The sequence below is a fragment of the Mirounga leonina genome, unplaced genomic scaffold (genome assembly GCF_011800145.1).
Source record: "Mirounga leonina isolate KUSES-001 unplaced genomic scaffold, KU_Mleo_1.0 Mir_153, whole genome shotgun sequence".
Taxonomy (NCBI): Eukaryota; Metazoa; Chordata; class Mammalia; order Carnivora; family Phocidae; genus Mirounga; species Mirounga leonina.
In genome coordinates, this window is record NW_023270387.1 from 4,895,934 (window position 1) to 4,912,854 (window position 16,921).

At 40.3% G+C, this 16,921-nt stretch overlaps 1 protein-coding gene across 1 annotated transcript in view; it reads right to left on the minus strand.

Moving 5' to 3' along the window:
• CWF19L2 (CWF19 like cell cycle control factor 2) overlaps positions 1-16,257 on the minus strand; it is a 121,720-nt gene extending 105,463 nt beyond the window's left edge. The window contains exons 1-5 of the mRNA XM_035008840.1: positions 16,113-16,257; positions 14,453-14,563; positions 13,626-13,748; positions 4,996-5,106; positions 4,132-4,251 (exon numbers count right to left, since the gene is read on the minus strand). Coding sequence (XP_034864731.1) covers positions 4,132-4,251; positions 4,996-5,106; positions 13,626-13,748; positions 14,453-14,563; positions 16,113-16,205 — 558 coding nt within the window. The 5' untranslated portion in view covers positions 16,206-16,257. The remainder of the gene's footprint in view (positions 1-4,131; positions 4,252-4,995; positions 5,107-13,625; positions 13,749-14,452; positions 14,564-16,112) is intronic.
• Positions 16,258-16,921: the final 664 nt, after the last annotated feature.

The following is a 16,921-nucleotide window of genomic DNA, read 5'->3' on the forward strand; positions in this document are numbered from 1 at the left end:
GGAAGGAAGGAAGGAAGGAAGGAAGGAAGGAAGGAAGGAAGGAAGGAGAGAGAGAGAGAAAGAAAGGATAGATACACTGTTGGGGCAGTATAAGCTGTTACAATCTCTTTGCAAGTATTTATAAAAGAAGAGAAGTGCATATCTTATAACCTAGCAATTCCACTTCTAGATGTGCACCAGGGAGAAGTCCACACACACGTGCATCAGAAAATACACACGCGGATCTTCATTTAGCATTGTTTGTAAATAGTGAAAAACAGATTCCCACAAAAATGGACATCTACCATATGGCATAGTTAGATGATGAAAGACTACATAGTGATTAAAAGGAATGAACCAGAAATAAAATATATCAATATAAATCAATCTCTAAAACACACTCAGGCCTTCTAGTCAAAATGGCTTATAAAGGTTCCATTCATCACAATCTCTTTGCTCAGGACAAACAGAAAAGATACACAAAATACAAAACATACTTCAGTTCAAAACAAGATAAACATCTTTGTGGACCAGAACAGAAATGTAAAGTGGTAAAGTGACCTGAATACCACAGGCCTTACTGGGCTCTATGTGCGAGCAGAAAGTAACAGCCCTTACTTAGTCCAACTGCTGTAAGGTAATAAATACTACAAACGCTCCAAGTGAAAGAGGAATGGAGCCAGTTCAGCACATGAAGCCAAGGACTGGGGTGCAGACACCTCCTGCTTGCAAAAGAAGGTTGAGAAACCGGTAGGCATCTCTATAATGGTCTATAGACTAGGTCTACAGACACATGCTATCACCCATAGATTATAGCACAGTGCGGGCAGAAGAGGCCCAGACGACAGACACAGCCTTGAGCATGTGTTTGCAAATCTTTTTGTGACCTTCACCCAAAGAGAGACTGTATGTGTGCTTGGATGTGTGTGTGTGTGTGTGTGTGTGTGTCCAAAACAAAGGTTTTAGGAAACAAAATGTGGGGTTGCCTGGGTGGCTCAGTCGATTAAGTGGCTGCCTTCAGATCATGGCTTGGCTCATGATCCCGGGGTCGTGGGATCGAGCCCCACATCGGGGCTCCTTCTTCAGCCTGCTTCTCCCTCTCCCTCTGCCCCTCCCCCTGCTTGTTCCCTCTCTCTATCTCTGTCAAATAAATAAATTCATTTTAAAAAGTATAAAAAAAGAGAAAAAAAAGTATCTTTATTATACATAATACATGCTGATATTTTATATTTTTAAATGCTGATTGCAATAATTCAATTACATGACCTACATTTTGAAAAACACCAGCCTAGAGCACAAAAGAAATGATATTCTGAAAAAACCAGAAGAGACATAAAATCAACACACTTCACACTGAAGCTTCATTGAAGGACCATCATCAGACTTCTTCCCATTATCTTCATTTTATCCCCACTCCCATTATAAGAATCAACATATGATTCTAAGGCAAGGTCCATTTATTTCAGTTAAAGAGGAAAAATTTCTTAGTACATATCAAGTTAGGCCTTGAAGGATAAACAAGATGCAGACTTACAGAGAGAAAGAGAATTCACTTAGAAAGAACCAGATGAACAAAGAGGCAGAGCCAGGAATTTGCAGAGACATATGAGGGAGAGTGATTACACCAGTTTGGTTGGGGTACAAATTACCTAAGAGAAAGAATCCAAACCAATGTGTTTGACTCGATTCGTGGCAGTTCTGGGGTGGGGGGTGGGGGCCTTTAAAGGAGAAGAGTGCATATGGCATCTTTCTTTTCCATGCAAGCTCTGAACAAGTTATAAATACAACAAAACCTTAAGGAAATAAAAGACAAAAACTACCTTTATTGCTGATGAAGGCTAAACTGGAAGAGAACTTTTCTTTCAGTAAAAACCAAATGGGCCTATTCACTGAACGGCACAATGAGGCAGACTTTCCCAGGTGTAGTCAGCACCGAGCCAACCCCACGTCCCCTGACCCCACACATGAGCTCTGCAGGCAGCCTGGTCCATAAGCAGGAAGTGCAGGGCTAAGCCAAGTCTGCCCAGTGCATTCTTTCCCAATTTTCCAGAAGAAAATTTACTCCATATCCTCAAGGACAGAATGAGGAAAGAGGGTGGCACAAAATACCACTAGTTGAGCTTCTTCCACCAGAAACATTAGAAATTTTTTTTTTTTTTAAGAGTTTATTTATTTGACAGAGAGAGACACAGAGAGAGAGGGAACACAAGCAGGGGGAGTGGGAGAGGGAGAAGCAGGCTCTCCGCCGAGCAGGGAGCCCGATGCAGGGCTCAATCCCAGGACCCTGGGATCATGACCTGAGCCGAAGGCAGACGCTTGACAACTGAGCCACCCAGGCGCCCCAACATTAGAAATTGTTAAGACATTACCCTTCCCTTGAATCACGAGGACTTCTAAACAGAGTAACACTATGATCAGAGCTGTACTTTGAAAAGATCAACCTGACATCCATCGTAGGATGCTGGGTGAGAAATGAAGAGCTTATTGAAATTGCCCACACAAGAGTAAATCAGGGCCTGAACCCGTTCCAGGGGCTGTCCCCAGTTCATCACACACACGAACTCCAGTACACATGAGACAAGTAAGGCACACAGAGGAGAAGACACACAACTAATAAGGGACACTCCAGCAGTAATGAAAAAGATGATACACATGCAAAAGACAAAAACTCCAGAGGCAACTGAGCAGATCCATGGATGCTGGCTCGAATGAATCAGACAAGTTCATATAAGTGTTTGTAAGAAAAGATTATGTTAACTTGAAAGCCTGGAATTCAAAGCTGGAAAGGTGGTGAGATAAGAAAAAATTATTACCGTTTCTTAGGATAATGAAGATGGTTTTATGTAATCATATTTCTAAGAATAACTGATCACTACTTCAATCTGCTAAAGATATTCAAGGGTTTACTATGTTCTATGGTTTGATATGGAGAACAGGCCTAAACAGGATATGTAAACAGAACATAAGACCACAAGCCAGGTAACCCTAACACACCAACACATCAATGCCCAACAATAGCAGAGCAGGATTTCAGAAGCACGCTTGTCATGGCCTGGATAATCCCAACCTCCAGACCTCACGCAGCTCCACGCACACTGGTCATCCCCCTGGTGCTACATGTGCTCTCCCTCTCCTCTCTGAACACAAGGACTCCGACTCCGTCAGATCTCAGAGACAAAGATACATTCCAGAGCTCAGTCAAGATGCTCCCAAAATCCCTGCCCTCCACATGTTCCATATGAATAGCTGCTTACTTAATAAGCCAATACCATGAACCACACCTGCATTTTCAGAATTAAAATTAAAGGGGGGGGGCAGACAGAAAACAACATTGCTCACAGGACTTACGATCATTCTCACCTTTTTGATTTATTTGTCCCTCTACGGTGTGTTCAAGGTAAAGACGATCTTCTTGTTCACTAATTCTCTCTTCAGGTATATTCAATCTGTTGTTTACTCATTTATTGAGTTTCTAATTCTAATTCCAGTTGTGGTATTTTTTATTTCTACAAGTTCTTGTTGGCTCTTTCCCAGATCTCCCTTCATAAAAATCTTTTATTTCTTACTCACATTTTCCATACTGTATAAAGCTATTAAATACTCCAACAGGTAAGGTTTTGTGGGTCTGATTCTACTGTTCATTATTTCACATGACTGCCATTTATGGACTATCCTTGTATTTTCATGTATCTTGTGATTCTAGATTATAAGCTTTCTTCTGGGAAACCTGCGATGCCTAAACTGACAGTGTGATCCTCCACAAAGCACTGGCATCCACTCCTGCCAAGCACTTCAAAGTACTATCAACACGAGCAGACTTTCAAATAAAGTCTCACCTTGAAGAGTTTCAGACCACACAGGCAGCACAGTTCAAGCCCGAAACTCTTCTGAATCCAAGCCGTGAACCAAACTCAATATTCCCAACTATATACGCCATGGATTTAGCAATCTAGATAGCATTAAACTGGCTTCCTACTCCTGTAGGAAGATTCATCTTTAAGAACTTCTGCCACATTTCATAGTTATCCCCACTAATGTTATTAAATACCACAAAAGAGAATATAATATTTCACAAGTAAAACTGCATTTATATAAATATCTCATTGCTTATTAAAGGCAAATTGGAAGTTAAAGCATTTTCAATACTCTTACCTGTTCCAGGGCTTGGGTTTTCTCTTGCTCTATTTTCCTCATAGCCTCCTTGTCAGCTTTGAGTGATGATAAGGACACAGTTTTAACAGACATAAAATCAACCGTCATCCACTCATCTCTCTGTTTTAAAAAAAAAAAGTTATTTCAATCTAAACTGATTAGAAGTGAACAAAAAACACTTGGTAACAACAGCAGAGTCTCTGGGCACACAAACCCAGCTCAAATCCTACATCTGCCCACCCTGAAGCAAGTTTTTTAGTCTCTCGATGCCTTAGTCTCTCTCCTGTAAAATGTAATAAAATTCATACCTTTTAGGACTGCTTTCAGGAGTCAACCAGAGAACAGATTTAAGGCGCACAGTGTGGTGCCTGACATGGAACAGGCACTCGAACACCAGTCCCTTCCACTTTTCTGTGCCGCAGCTAACAGCATATAAACCGTATTCCCATGGCAGCAAATGAACAACAGCCCCAAATCTGTGAACTCTTCTACTCTAAGTACTGCTAACCGAAATTATGACATGATGCAGTGAAGGGAAATAAAAAGTGACCTAACTCTACTAACTCAGATACAGGTAACAGTACAGAGCTTCAGTACAGGAGAGGAAAGTGACGCTTTTCTAGCCACAACCAACGGGAGGAAATGCTCTATGGGACCAGAATAGAGGTCAGTACTCCTTTTCTCACAGAAGAAGAACGAAGTACAAAGACTAAGCAAACAGCATCACTGCCAGAATTATTCATAGAAGTATATACTGTTTTCAAAGTCTAATTTTTCTCCTGAAGCAATTATAACCATCTGTCATTTTAACATTCATCTATTCTTAGCTGTTCACACTTCTTTCTTTAAAATCAGGTGACTTACCTGAATAACTGGGTTGTCTTCTCTTTCTGAATTTTCACCTTTCACTTTCCAGGCCTTTTCTCTGCCAGGAATCTGCAATGGGACAGCCTCAACCCACTCGTCTTCAGAGCTCTAAGAATATTTAGCATATAAGTGAAATTCTCAAACTTGCAGACTTGCATATAAAAATTCTGTGCTGTTAAATGGTGAACTCGGTTCCCTAAAAAAAAATCCTTACAGTAGGCTTCCCCTTTAAAAAGCTACAATGAAAATCTGAACAAAACACATAAACCCACTCTTTTGGGATAAGCCCATGAAACACCATGACTGTTGTCATGCCGAGGGAAAGCAAAAACAAAAGATTAGAACTGACAGCAGAAAACTCACTTCAACACAGAGCTTCGGTTCCTACCAACATTAAGCAATACTGACATCTTTGTTTAACTAGAACAAGGGAAACAACACTCAAGTAAAAGACTTTGCCTCTAAGTTTCAAATTTTTAAATTTCCCTGGGTCTAAAAATGCAGAGATCTCAGTTAACAGCCAGGCTGGTAAAGCACTTTGTTACTGTGTTTAAATACCAGATTATTAAATCAGCTACAAAGTATTTAGCCAACATCCCCTATGTGCTCAGCATTGTGCCAAGTTCTGGGTTCTGTTTTCCACAAATACATCAATCAACTCCTTCTATGTTAAGTACTGTAATAAGTACTTCCGCATATGTTCTCAAGCGGACTCCTTAAAACTACCCTACATAAAATACTATTTGGTCTTAGAGATAAGAAAGGCTTCCCAAAATTAGGTAACTTGCCCAAGTTACATGGTATCCAAGTAGGAGAACCAGAATAGAAATCTAGATCTTCCTGGCTCTACCATCTACTCTTTGGAGCTGTGCAATGTAAGTGCAGGAAAGATCCTAGAAATCACCTAGCACACAACACTGGCTAATGCACAGCAGAGGAACTTGGAGGCCAAGGGAAGAAAAAGAGGATTTCCTGACTAAGAACAATATTCCTTCATTCCACAAAGTTCTGGATAATTACCTAACTGGAGAACAACAGTATGTCTGGTAAAAGGTACAATCCACGGGCGCCTGGGTGGCTCAGTTGGTTAAGCGACTGCCTTCGGCTCAGGTCATGATCCTGGAGTCCCGGGATCGAGTCCCGCATCGGGCTCCCTGCTCGGCAGGGAGTCTGCTTCTCCCTCTGACCCTCCTCCCTCTCATGCTCTCTCTCTATCTCATTCTCTCTCTCAAATGAATAAATAAAATCTTAAAAAAAAAAAAAAGGTACAATCCACGTGGAGTAAACATACCTGTGTGTTGGCACCTCAACTGCCAACTGTCTCCCAATGCAGAGCAGATTTCATTCATTCATTCACTCAGGCTTTGATTTGGAGTTATAGAAACATTAGAACTAGCCAATTACATATATAGTTGTAATTTTTAAGATCATCACTATAAATACGTTTCTGGCCTACTCACAGTTACATTGTCAAATCAATTTTGAAAGGACTGCACATGTCATGATGAACACAGGGTGATGTATGGAAGTGCTGAATCACTATATTGTACCCCTCAAACTAACATAACACTATGTGCTAACTAACTGGACTTTAAATAAAAACTTTTTTAAAAAAATCAATTTGAAGACTTGGTTCCCACCACTTGGTGTTATCCACTAAAAAGGGAGTTTATAATCTGAAAAAGTTAACACATTCCTCGGGGGAGTGCCAATTTGCTAAGATCATGCTTAAAAAAAAAAGTTTACATTAGTGTTCCACAGGATTCTGGTGAAGGCCTTCTTTTTTTTTAAGATTTTATTTTTAAGTAGTCTCTACACCCAACGTGGGACTTGAACTTAAAACCACAAGATCAAGAGTGGCATGCTCTCCCGAATGAGCCAGTCAGGCACCCCTCGAAGGCCTTCTTCTGAAACTACAGGTTTTCTCTACCCTCTGAGATGTTAACCCATCACTTGAAAGTCACTGATCAGGTCCACCAGCTGCTTCAACACCACAGCCGCAAACCAGCTCCACCCCTGCATAAACCCCAATCATCATGACCTTTACAACTTCAGTTGAGCTAAACTCTCAGTCACAACTAGTATTCCTCTTACTGGCCCCTGGTCAGCTCTCTCTTCCACTCCCTTGGCTTACTCCCCTTTGAAACATTTATCAGTTTTACATTTACTTGTGTGACTATCTGATTAATGTCTCGTAGTAAGTTCTATGAGAAAGCAACCACATATGCTCTTGCCTACTTTGTATCCCCAAGACCTTGCTTAATACCTTGGCAGAGAGGTGATGCTCATCATCTTCTTACACAACTCCCTCAAGTTTTCTACCAACTCCCATTCCCCACACAGTCAGCAAATGGATCTCTCCTCTTCCTCGATCAATAAAAATGAAGCCACTTTAGCTTCCTCCCAACCTCCAACAAAACTATTTATGCCTGTGCCTATCCTTATCTCCTGTTAACTCTTCCTCTTCAAGGCAGGTCCTCCTCCACAGATCTTGGCCCCAACCACTCCTGTTCCTCTAGGACCATGCACCATCAATTGTCTCCTTCTCTTGCAGCTTCAACCGAAGCTATTGACCTAGAAATATGCTCACGTATTCCCCATCCTGTGTGTGTGTGTGTGTGTGTGTGTGTGAATGAGGGAAGAAGGGAAATCTTGATTGCCCTTATGTCTCCCTCTAGCAGCCATTTATCTTCCAACTTGTACTCTAAGCCAAATTCTTAAAACAGCAGTCTATCCCCTCTCACTGTCACCCAATCCTCAAACTCTATCATACGGCTAATGTCCCCATTAACCTACACAACTTCAAAGGTCACCACTGGTTTCCACTTTGCCCAATGCAGCAGAATGTTTCTGTCTTTATCTCCCTAGACCTCTGCTGAATATAACTCTGGATAACTCACCATCTCAACCTCCATGACCTTTCCTAGTTCTCCTCCCATTCTTGGTTTCTTCTCCATTTCCCTCATGCACTTTTCCTCCTGTGCTCAGCCCTGCAATATCAATGTTGTTTGGGGTTCCATTCTTTGCCCACTACATTTTTTAATCTCTAAACATTCCCCTTTGGCCAGTAAATCCACTCTCATGCCTCGAGCTACCACCAGCTGTGCTGAGATCTTTCAAATCTGTCTACCCAAAGTTTCAGCGATTTAACCAACTACCGACTATATTTGGATGCCATGCTGAACTCACTAAGAACAAAAAATTAACCCATCATCTCTTCCGTAAAACCTGTTCCTCCTCCTCTATTACTGAATTCAATTACATGCATGGTACCACCAACCACCCACTTATCCACGTCAACAATCTCAGGATCAACTTACCCCTCCCATCTAAACCTACTATTTTCATTTCCAAAGTATTTCTCAAATACATCATAGAGTGAACACCACATGCCTACCATGGGAGCCCACTTCCATCCCTGACCACAGCCGATTCGTTCAAAGGTAGGTATCTAACCCAATTCATACCAATCTGAGTTGCTCTCCAGGAATTTGAAATCAAGACTAAATGGGGCTGCTCTAAAACTAAAGAGAAATGGAAATGCACTGGCAGAAGCTATTTTTGTCATGAGGATTAGAATTCAGCAAAAAAACTGATCTGTTACCAAGAAAAAAATTGAACTCCGAGAAAAACAAACATGGAAAATGGCAAGATGATTCATAAAAGCATTCGCAACTCTAATTCCAGCCATTCCTGAAACTCAGCCGCATTCCCATACCTACATGTCCTAGGACTTTTGTACTCTAATAATAAATTGCCCCTTTTTTCTGAATAAGCCAATTTAAGTTTAATCTCTGTTACCTGCAACCCAGAGTCCCAGCTAATACGTGCCCCTTCCCTTAAAGTATCCTAGATCACATCCTCTTATCTCTCACCTAGACAACTGGAATAACCAAATTAGTTTCCTGGGCTCCAGTCTTTCCTGCTCCCCTTCTTTTTTCCAACCCCCACCCTAAATACACCTGGGAGTAATATAAAGAGAACACATCTGACCTCTTCTATGGCTCCCTGTCACAAAGCTCTTCTTCTTTCTTGCCAAAAGAACCCTCTTTTATTTGGAGACATAATGTGCCTCCCTTGCTGGAAACTGAAGACTTATGATCAAGTGTCCAACGACATGGAAATAAAGGCATTATGCGGGACTTTCTGGAAGTCAAATGATGAAAGAGAGGGCATCCTCTTTCTTGTTATCTAGACTAAGAGCTAAGGCTGTAATGCTGAGGGAGTAGCAAAACAGTAGAAGCCTTAGTCCCAGAAGACCACACTAGTCCCAGACACCTGCCTGATTTCTTTCATAGGAGAGAAAAGTTAACTATCTTGTTTAACCAATGACTATACTGTTCTGCCTTGGCATCATGAGATTACACACTGAAATTACATATCTATTTATCTAACTAGAAAATGCGTTCCCCAAAGGCCTGAAAAAAACCTCTATTTTTGTATTCCCTGTGTCTATACCAGAGTCTGATGAAGAACTGACATTCAGTAAAGGTGCACTAAATTTAATTAAATCCTTTTTCCTCTCTTCCAACAGCCCTAGTCAGAAACTTTAATTAGCAGCTAGCATTCAAGCATTTTAAATACCAGGCACTGAATGAAAGAAACCTCAGTGATACACTTCGTATTATTATTCATTCACAGAACAGTGAAACCTGGACAATTCTATAGAACTTGCCTGCCTTCATTCCCTTTCTACTAATTTTGTTTCTCATTTTCACCACTATACGATCACCTCAATCCTTTTGCACAATTGCTGTTCCTCCTCCCAAATATGCTATGACCTCATTTCTTCTGCTGATTTTAGTTTCAATCCTCCACCTTACCTTGGAGAATTCATACACCATCAAGCTTAATGTGCCTCCTGACCTAACACAGCTCCCAGAACTCTTCCTCTCATGTGTGGCCTTCGTAATAACCACACCCCTAATCGTATCAGAAAAAAATCTAGAAGGTAGAACCAAGACAGCAAGTGCTACCAGTAAATATTAAAGGAACCTGAGGACTTCTGCTTCTGACCATGACAAAATAAACGGCATCAGACTAAAAATACATAGAAATAGAAGTAATAATAGAAAATATTTGAAACTGTTCTCAGAACGTTGTATCTCAGTAATACAGGGCTGTGATCCCTGAAAAGGGAAACAAATGGGGTGAATGCGACAGCTTTTTGCCTGGAAGCACCTCCCAGACCAAAGCACAAGGAAGGGAAACTCAAGCTAAATATGACAATCTCACTGAGCTAAGGAAACAGTATTTGTGTCAGAGGATCTTGCCCAACTGTAGGCTACTACAAGTATTCTGAGCACGTTTAAGGTAGGCTAGACTTAGCCATAATAATCAGTTGGTTAGGTGTAGTAAATGTATTTTTGACTTATGATATTTTTAACTTACAATGGGTTTACTGGACATAACCCAATCGAAAATCAAGGAAGATCCATAATTACATTAAACATAAATGATCTAAACCACTGCTATCTAACAGAATTTTTTTTATACCTACACTGCCTAGTACAGGAGCCACTAACCTAGCCAGATGTGATTACTGAGCCCTTAAAAAATTTGGCTAGTGAGAATGAAGAAATGAATTTTCAACCTAATATAACTTTAATGAATTTTAATTAAATTTTTAAAAGCGACATATGGCTACCATATTACCTAGTACAGAAAATCCTCTAATTAAAAAGGAAGAAATTGATAAACTAGGTAAAAAAAAAAAAAAAGCAAGACCCAAATAATCAGTCTACAAGAAATACATTCAATAAAACCAAAATAGAAAAATTAAAACTAAAGGAATAAAAAGTGATATACCATGAAAAAAACAAATAATAAAACGGAAGAGAGTTTATTAATATGAAACAAAGTGACCCTAAACAAAAATGTCAAGTGAGATAAAGAGAAACATTTCACAATAATACAATGGCTAGTTCATCTAGAAGATATAATAGTACTAAATGTGTATATACCTAATAAAGCTTCAAAATACATTAGGCAAAAACACAAAACTAAAGGAGAAATAGACAAACTTCTACAACTACAGCTAGAGATTTTAATACTGCTTTCACAGAAACTGATAGAAGAAAACAGAAAATCCGTAAGAATACAAAAGACTTAACACTATTAATCAACTTCCCCAAACTGACATTTATAGAACACTACACCTAACAGCTGAATATACGTTTCAAATACACATGGAATTGTCACCAAGACTGATCACAGGCTAGGCCATAAAATTAATCTCGGTAATTTTGTTTTTGAAGTCCAAGATTCAGAGGGGTTTTACTGTTAGCCTACACATTTGAGAGGTTTTTCCTCTTTCTCTTTTATTTGAGTATAGTTGACACACAATGTTACCTTAGTTTCAGGTGTACAACTTAGCGATTTGACAAGTTTATACATTATGCTACGCTCACCACAATGTAGTTACCATCCGCCCCATTACATTGCTATTATAATCACTGACTGTATTCCTTATGCTCTGCTTTTTATTCCCGTGACCTACTCATTCCATAACCGGAGACCTGTACCTCCCTCTTCCATTCACCCATTTTACCCAACACCCCCAGAGCCCTCCCCTTTGGCAAACTTCAGTTTGTTCTCCATATTTATAGTTCTGGTTCTCCTGTTTGTTTATTCATTTTTTTAAAATTCCATTCATGAGTTGCAACAAAAAGACTTATATATATAGACAACCCTTGAACAACAAGGGGATTAAGGGCGCTGACTCCCCACATAGTCAAAAATCCACATATAACTTTGGACTCCCCAAAAACCTTTACTAATAGCCTACAGTTGACCAGAAGACTTACTGATAATATTAACAAGATTAACATGTATGTTATATGCTATATGTATTATACACTGTATTCTTATAATAAAGTAAGCTAGAGAAAAGAAAATGTTAAGAAAATCATTAGGAAGAGAAATTAACATTTACAGTACTGTACTGTATTTACCTAAAAACCATCTGCTTATAAGTGGATCCATGAAGTTCAAACCCATGTTGTTCAAAGGTCAACCATATTTCCAGGAAAGAATAAAGAAATATAACAGGACAATGTGTCTCTAATAAGGGAAAGCAAGTACCCTTAATCAAATTACATAAATGTTTACTCAGCCTAGCAGATCTGTCGCCACGGGACAGAGATTCTTAACCTGTGATCTCTGCCTAAATTCCGGTTTTATAAATCCCACTGAAATAAACAACTTTGTATATAAATTTCTTTTTGGAAAAAGGATAACTTAATTTTTTCAGGATCTCAATGGGATCAGCAACTCAATCCCCAATTGTGGAAACAGTGCCTCTACCTTCTTTTCACTTTAAGATTTTCTAACTGACTTTGTCCTGAATTACATTTAACAATTTTTTTCCTACCATTACAAAAATATGCTGGCTACTTGACAAAACTATCCAGCTGTATTTCTCACTATGAATTCACAAACTGCATTCTCATATAAGATAGGTTTTCATGAGCCATTTATCATCTCAGGGTGTACTGCCCAAAACTCAGTTCCTAGAAGTACAAGAGGACCAGACTTTGGTCCTCTTTAGTGATTCAACCGCACATACAACCCTCTGAAGGAGACCAACTAACCCTCAACATCTCTAGCTCATCACTCTCTAACCACAATGTACCTCTTTTTTTTTTCCCCAAGATTTATTTGAGAGAAAGAGAGAAAGAGAGAGAGGATGCAAGCAGGGAGAGGGGCAGAGGGAGAGAATCTCAAGCAGACTCTATGTCCAGCATGGAGCCCAATGTAGGGCTCTATCTCACGACCCTGAGATCATGATCTGAGCTGAAATCAAGAGTCAGAGGCTTAACTGACTGAGCCACCCAAGTGCCCCAACAGTGTACCTCTTTCTTCCTGAAAATCAGTGTGAAAGGTTTACCCTTCCTCTGTGAGTCCTCTTATCCCAGAACTGGCTAGAGACAGAGCCAAGACAGCATTCTCTTCCTTTTGACCCCAAAGATAAATATATAAACATGTCCTATTTTAAAGACTAAAATGTTAATTTCTATTAAAAAATAAGAGCAACAGACTCTCAAATGTCTTTTTTTTTTTAAGATTTTACTTATTTCTTTGTCAGAGAGAGAGAGCACAAGCAGGGGGAGAGGCAAAGGGAGAAGCAGCCTCTCCACTGAGCAGGGAGCCCGATGGGGCTCGATGCGGGACCCTAGGATCATGACCTGAGCCGAAGGCAGACACTTAACCGACTGAGCCGCCAGGCAATCCCTAGACTTTTAAATGTCTTAAAACTCTTTCACTTTTCAGTACTGTCCTTCCCTTGCATCTCCTTCCAATTTTCCAACTACTTCTACTTGATGGCCTTTACTCCCATCTGGTTCCTGGTGTTCCTCTTTCAACATCCCTGGGCAATCCATCCATTCGAACAGCTTCCCCGAGCAATGACTTCTAAATCGTATCCCCATCCTCCTACTTTTCTCTGTAACTTAAGATCCATTTTTCCAGTATTTCCTGGACACCTCCCAGTAGATGTTTGCCAGGCATTTTCATACCCTAACTAGTAATATTTTTTAAGTTCTCATATATTTTACATTTCTATACATTACTCCTTTAAATACAATTTTCTCAAGTAGCTGCTTTGGTTAGCTTTAAGACATACTTACTGATGAACTATCTGTTGACTCATTGCTTTTTTCATACTTCTGTTTCCTACTCTTTTTTTTCTTCTCTTTCTTTACTTTTTTTGAGTGTTTATCTTTTTTCTTCTTTTTCTTCAGAGAGTGTTCCTATAAATAATTGTTTTAAAGAGGTAAGGAATTTGGTTTCATCTTACTTTAAAACAAATATTTTGAAGGAAAAAAAAAAATCTGTATTCCAAAAACTACATTTCCATGAAATGAGACAATACACAGGACAAAATAAAATCTTCTAAGAAACTTTAACAGGCTTCTATAATATAGGCACCGCTAATAAATCATATAGCTGAGATATCTTTTCAGAAAAATATGAGGGAAGTTTTAGTCTTAATATATTCACAGATTCATCTGACAGATATAATCAAATAAATACATTTATACTCAAATGTATGCACACACACATACATATACATATATCCTTATAAAAGTTTATTGGGTCATATAATATATAACAAGACAGTATAAATTAAAATTATGGAAATGGAAAACAAGAATTCAGACCAAAAAAAACATGACATTAAACTTTAAAATGCATAATTTTTTAGGTCCATAAGTTGATACAAGTGGGCCAGAAATCTGCTAAGCTTTCTACCAGTCAACTCAAGTAACAAAATCTGCCCAATGTTATAATGTCCAAAATATTAAAATATATTATTTCTGCCAGAGATAAAATTAGTAATGCCACCTGTGATAGTCATTCTGTAACTTTTCAAAATAGTAACATAAAGTTATTTCTTCCAATATTAACAAAAAAAGACAGATCTGTTACATCAAGTGAACCTGTTAGTAGTCACCTGTGAGAACTGTTCAATTCGCTCATTCACATTAGGTAGCATCCATGTATCCTCACCCCGAAGTCGTTTAAGTTCTTTACACCTTTCTTCCTTTTCAAAATTGGCTTTAGCCTTAAACAATGAAAAAAGAAAAATTAACTTATCCAATTGCTTTTCACAAAAAAAATAAATAAATAAAACAAAACCATTTTCCACTTTCGTATAAGGTCTCATCAGTTATTGTCTGTCCCTTGCCAGGAATTTGCTTCTACCAAAGTGTAGGAAAGATTAAAAACAGAACAAAACTCTCCTTCCACATTACCAATCACATCACCAATCTCTAGTGAATCAAGGACGAATCCCGGGACCTATAGTAGATCTTCCCCTCTCCCTAAGCTCCCTACCTTAAACAGGACGTGAATCTCCTTTTTCCTTCACCATCCCACTGCTACTGCCTGAGACTTCCATAACTGTCAGGAGACTGACCATGCCTTCAATCTGCAATGCCCATATCCTTCTACCCAAGCCCCCAAAATGCTTCAGGGAGAATCATCTTTCTAAAACCAAACGATCATATTGCTAATTTATAGTCACCTTTCAACAACAGTCAAATAAAATAAGTTCTTCCTAAGAGGCTGCTTCTGCCTTTTCATTCTTTCTCCAAACTCCAAAGCTGGTTTTGGTCCTTCCCAAACTCTATGCATACCTCCACTATAAAATTTACCTTAGCTTTCAAACCCAACTCGCTCCAGAAACTGCCTAAAACACCAAAAAGGTAAGGATGAAGACTATTTATTGTGCATATAGGTTAGATATGCTGAAATCAGAGAACAATACCAACCTTTCACCTACCCAACACTAATGGCCCACTCTTCGCCTTAAACTCTGGGCATAGCCATCATGCCTCCCCGCCTCCTCTACCAGCCCCTTTTCATCTGCATTTATTTAAAACTCTTCCGTCTTAAAACCAATAAAAACAAAAACCCTCACTTGTACCCTATACTGCTTCCAGCTACACATTTTCCCCTTCAATGCCACACTTACTACATCTTGTCGGATAACACAGTTTACTTCCCCCGTTCCTTTTAAGTTACCTCTATACATCTCCATCTTAGTGAGAAATACAACGTTTCTTAACCTTTTTCGAGGGACTACATTTTCTGAGTCTCTGCTGTCAACCCTTGTACGGATTAAGGATTCACAATGACCCTGGAATCGATACCAGTAATAAGACAAGAGAGGGAAACGGTCAAACAATCTACTCCAATGCGCCTCACGTGTGTTTCTGAGAACGGAAATGTTTGTCTCAGATACAGAAAGAGCGAGGACTGAGGCTGTCACATGCGCTGGCAGAATCGTCATTAGTGGTGGAGTTCCCCAAAAGCGCACAGATCCAGTAACGGGAATATCAAAGAATGGACAAATTAAGAAGTAAGGGAACTCAGGAAAGAAACAGGCCTTCCCAAAAAGAGAACGAGCAGCTGGAGGCTGCCAACGCGTCTAGGGAGGCGGGAAATAACCAAGAGTTTCCGGGCATCCCGAAGGGAGACCCTCACGCAGGTGAGGAGAGACACTGAGGTGGCGAGAGAGGGGGCGGGGGAAGGAGAGCCAGAGGCCTGGCTCCCACGAACCGTCCACTCCCACGATTCCAAATGACTCCAACGCCCCGGAACGGAGATACCTGGCGCAACACCTCGGCCCTGGCAATCCTGGTCTGTTCTCTTCGTTCTGCGATACTCCTCGCACTTTCAAATCTACCACTGGTGGCCGCCATTGTTGTTGTCGTAAAACTAGGAAGCCGGCACAAAAAAAAAAAACAACACTCAGTTTACGACTGTCGTAATTTGATAAACAAAAGGGGACTTCCGCCTGGAGAGGGCAGGATGGGCGCTGCTCCGCCTACGGAGCATGCGCGAACGTGAGCGTCACTTAAGGCTCCGTGATGACGCCAACTTCAGGGCTCAGAGGAGACTTTGCCCAGGAAGCTGGGGAGCTGGGCTCCCTTCGTAAACCGGGCTCTCCCGCCGCAGGAGTAACGTCGCTGCACATTTATTCCGCGCCATGCGCGGTACCAACGGCGTTCTCACCTGTTTCCTCCAAAATCTGCCAGTTAGCAGCTCGTCGAAGTTCAGTCCCTACATCTCGAAGTTTTCCACCAAAGTGCCCTTCTGGGCAAAGAATTTCCGTGTGATGGACGGATGTCCTGAAGGGGGGAGGAAAGACCAATTGCTCTGAAGTTCCGGTGCTTTGCTACAATTCAAGGAAACTGTCTTTAAATAAAAAGCAGCCCTAGGGCGCCTGGGTGGCTCAGTTGGTTAAGCGACTGCCTTCAGCTCAGGTCATGATCCTGGAGTCCCGGGATCGAGTCCCACATCGGGCTCCCTGCTCGGCGGGGAGTCTGCTTCTCCCTCTGACCCTCCCCCCTCTCATGCTCTCTCTATCTCATTCTCTCTCTCGCAAATAAATAAATAAGATCTTTAAAAAAAAAAA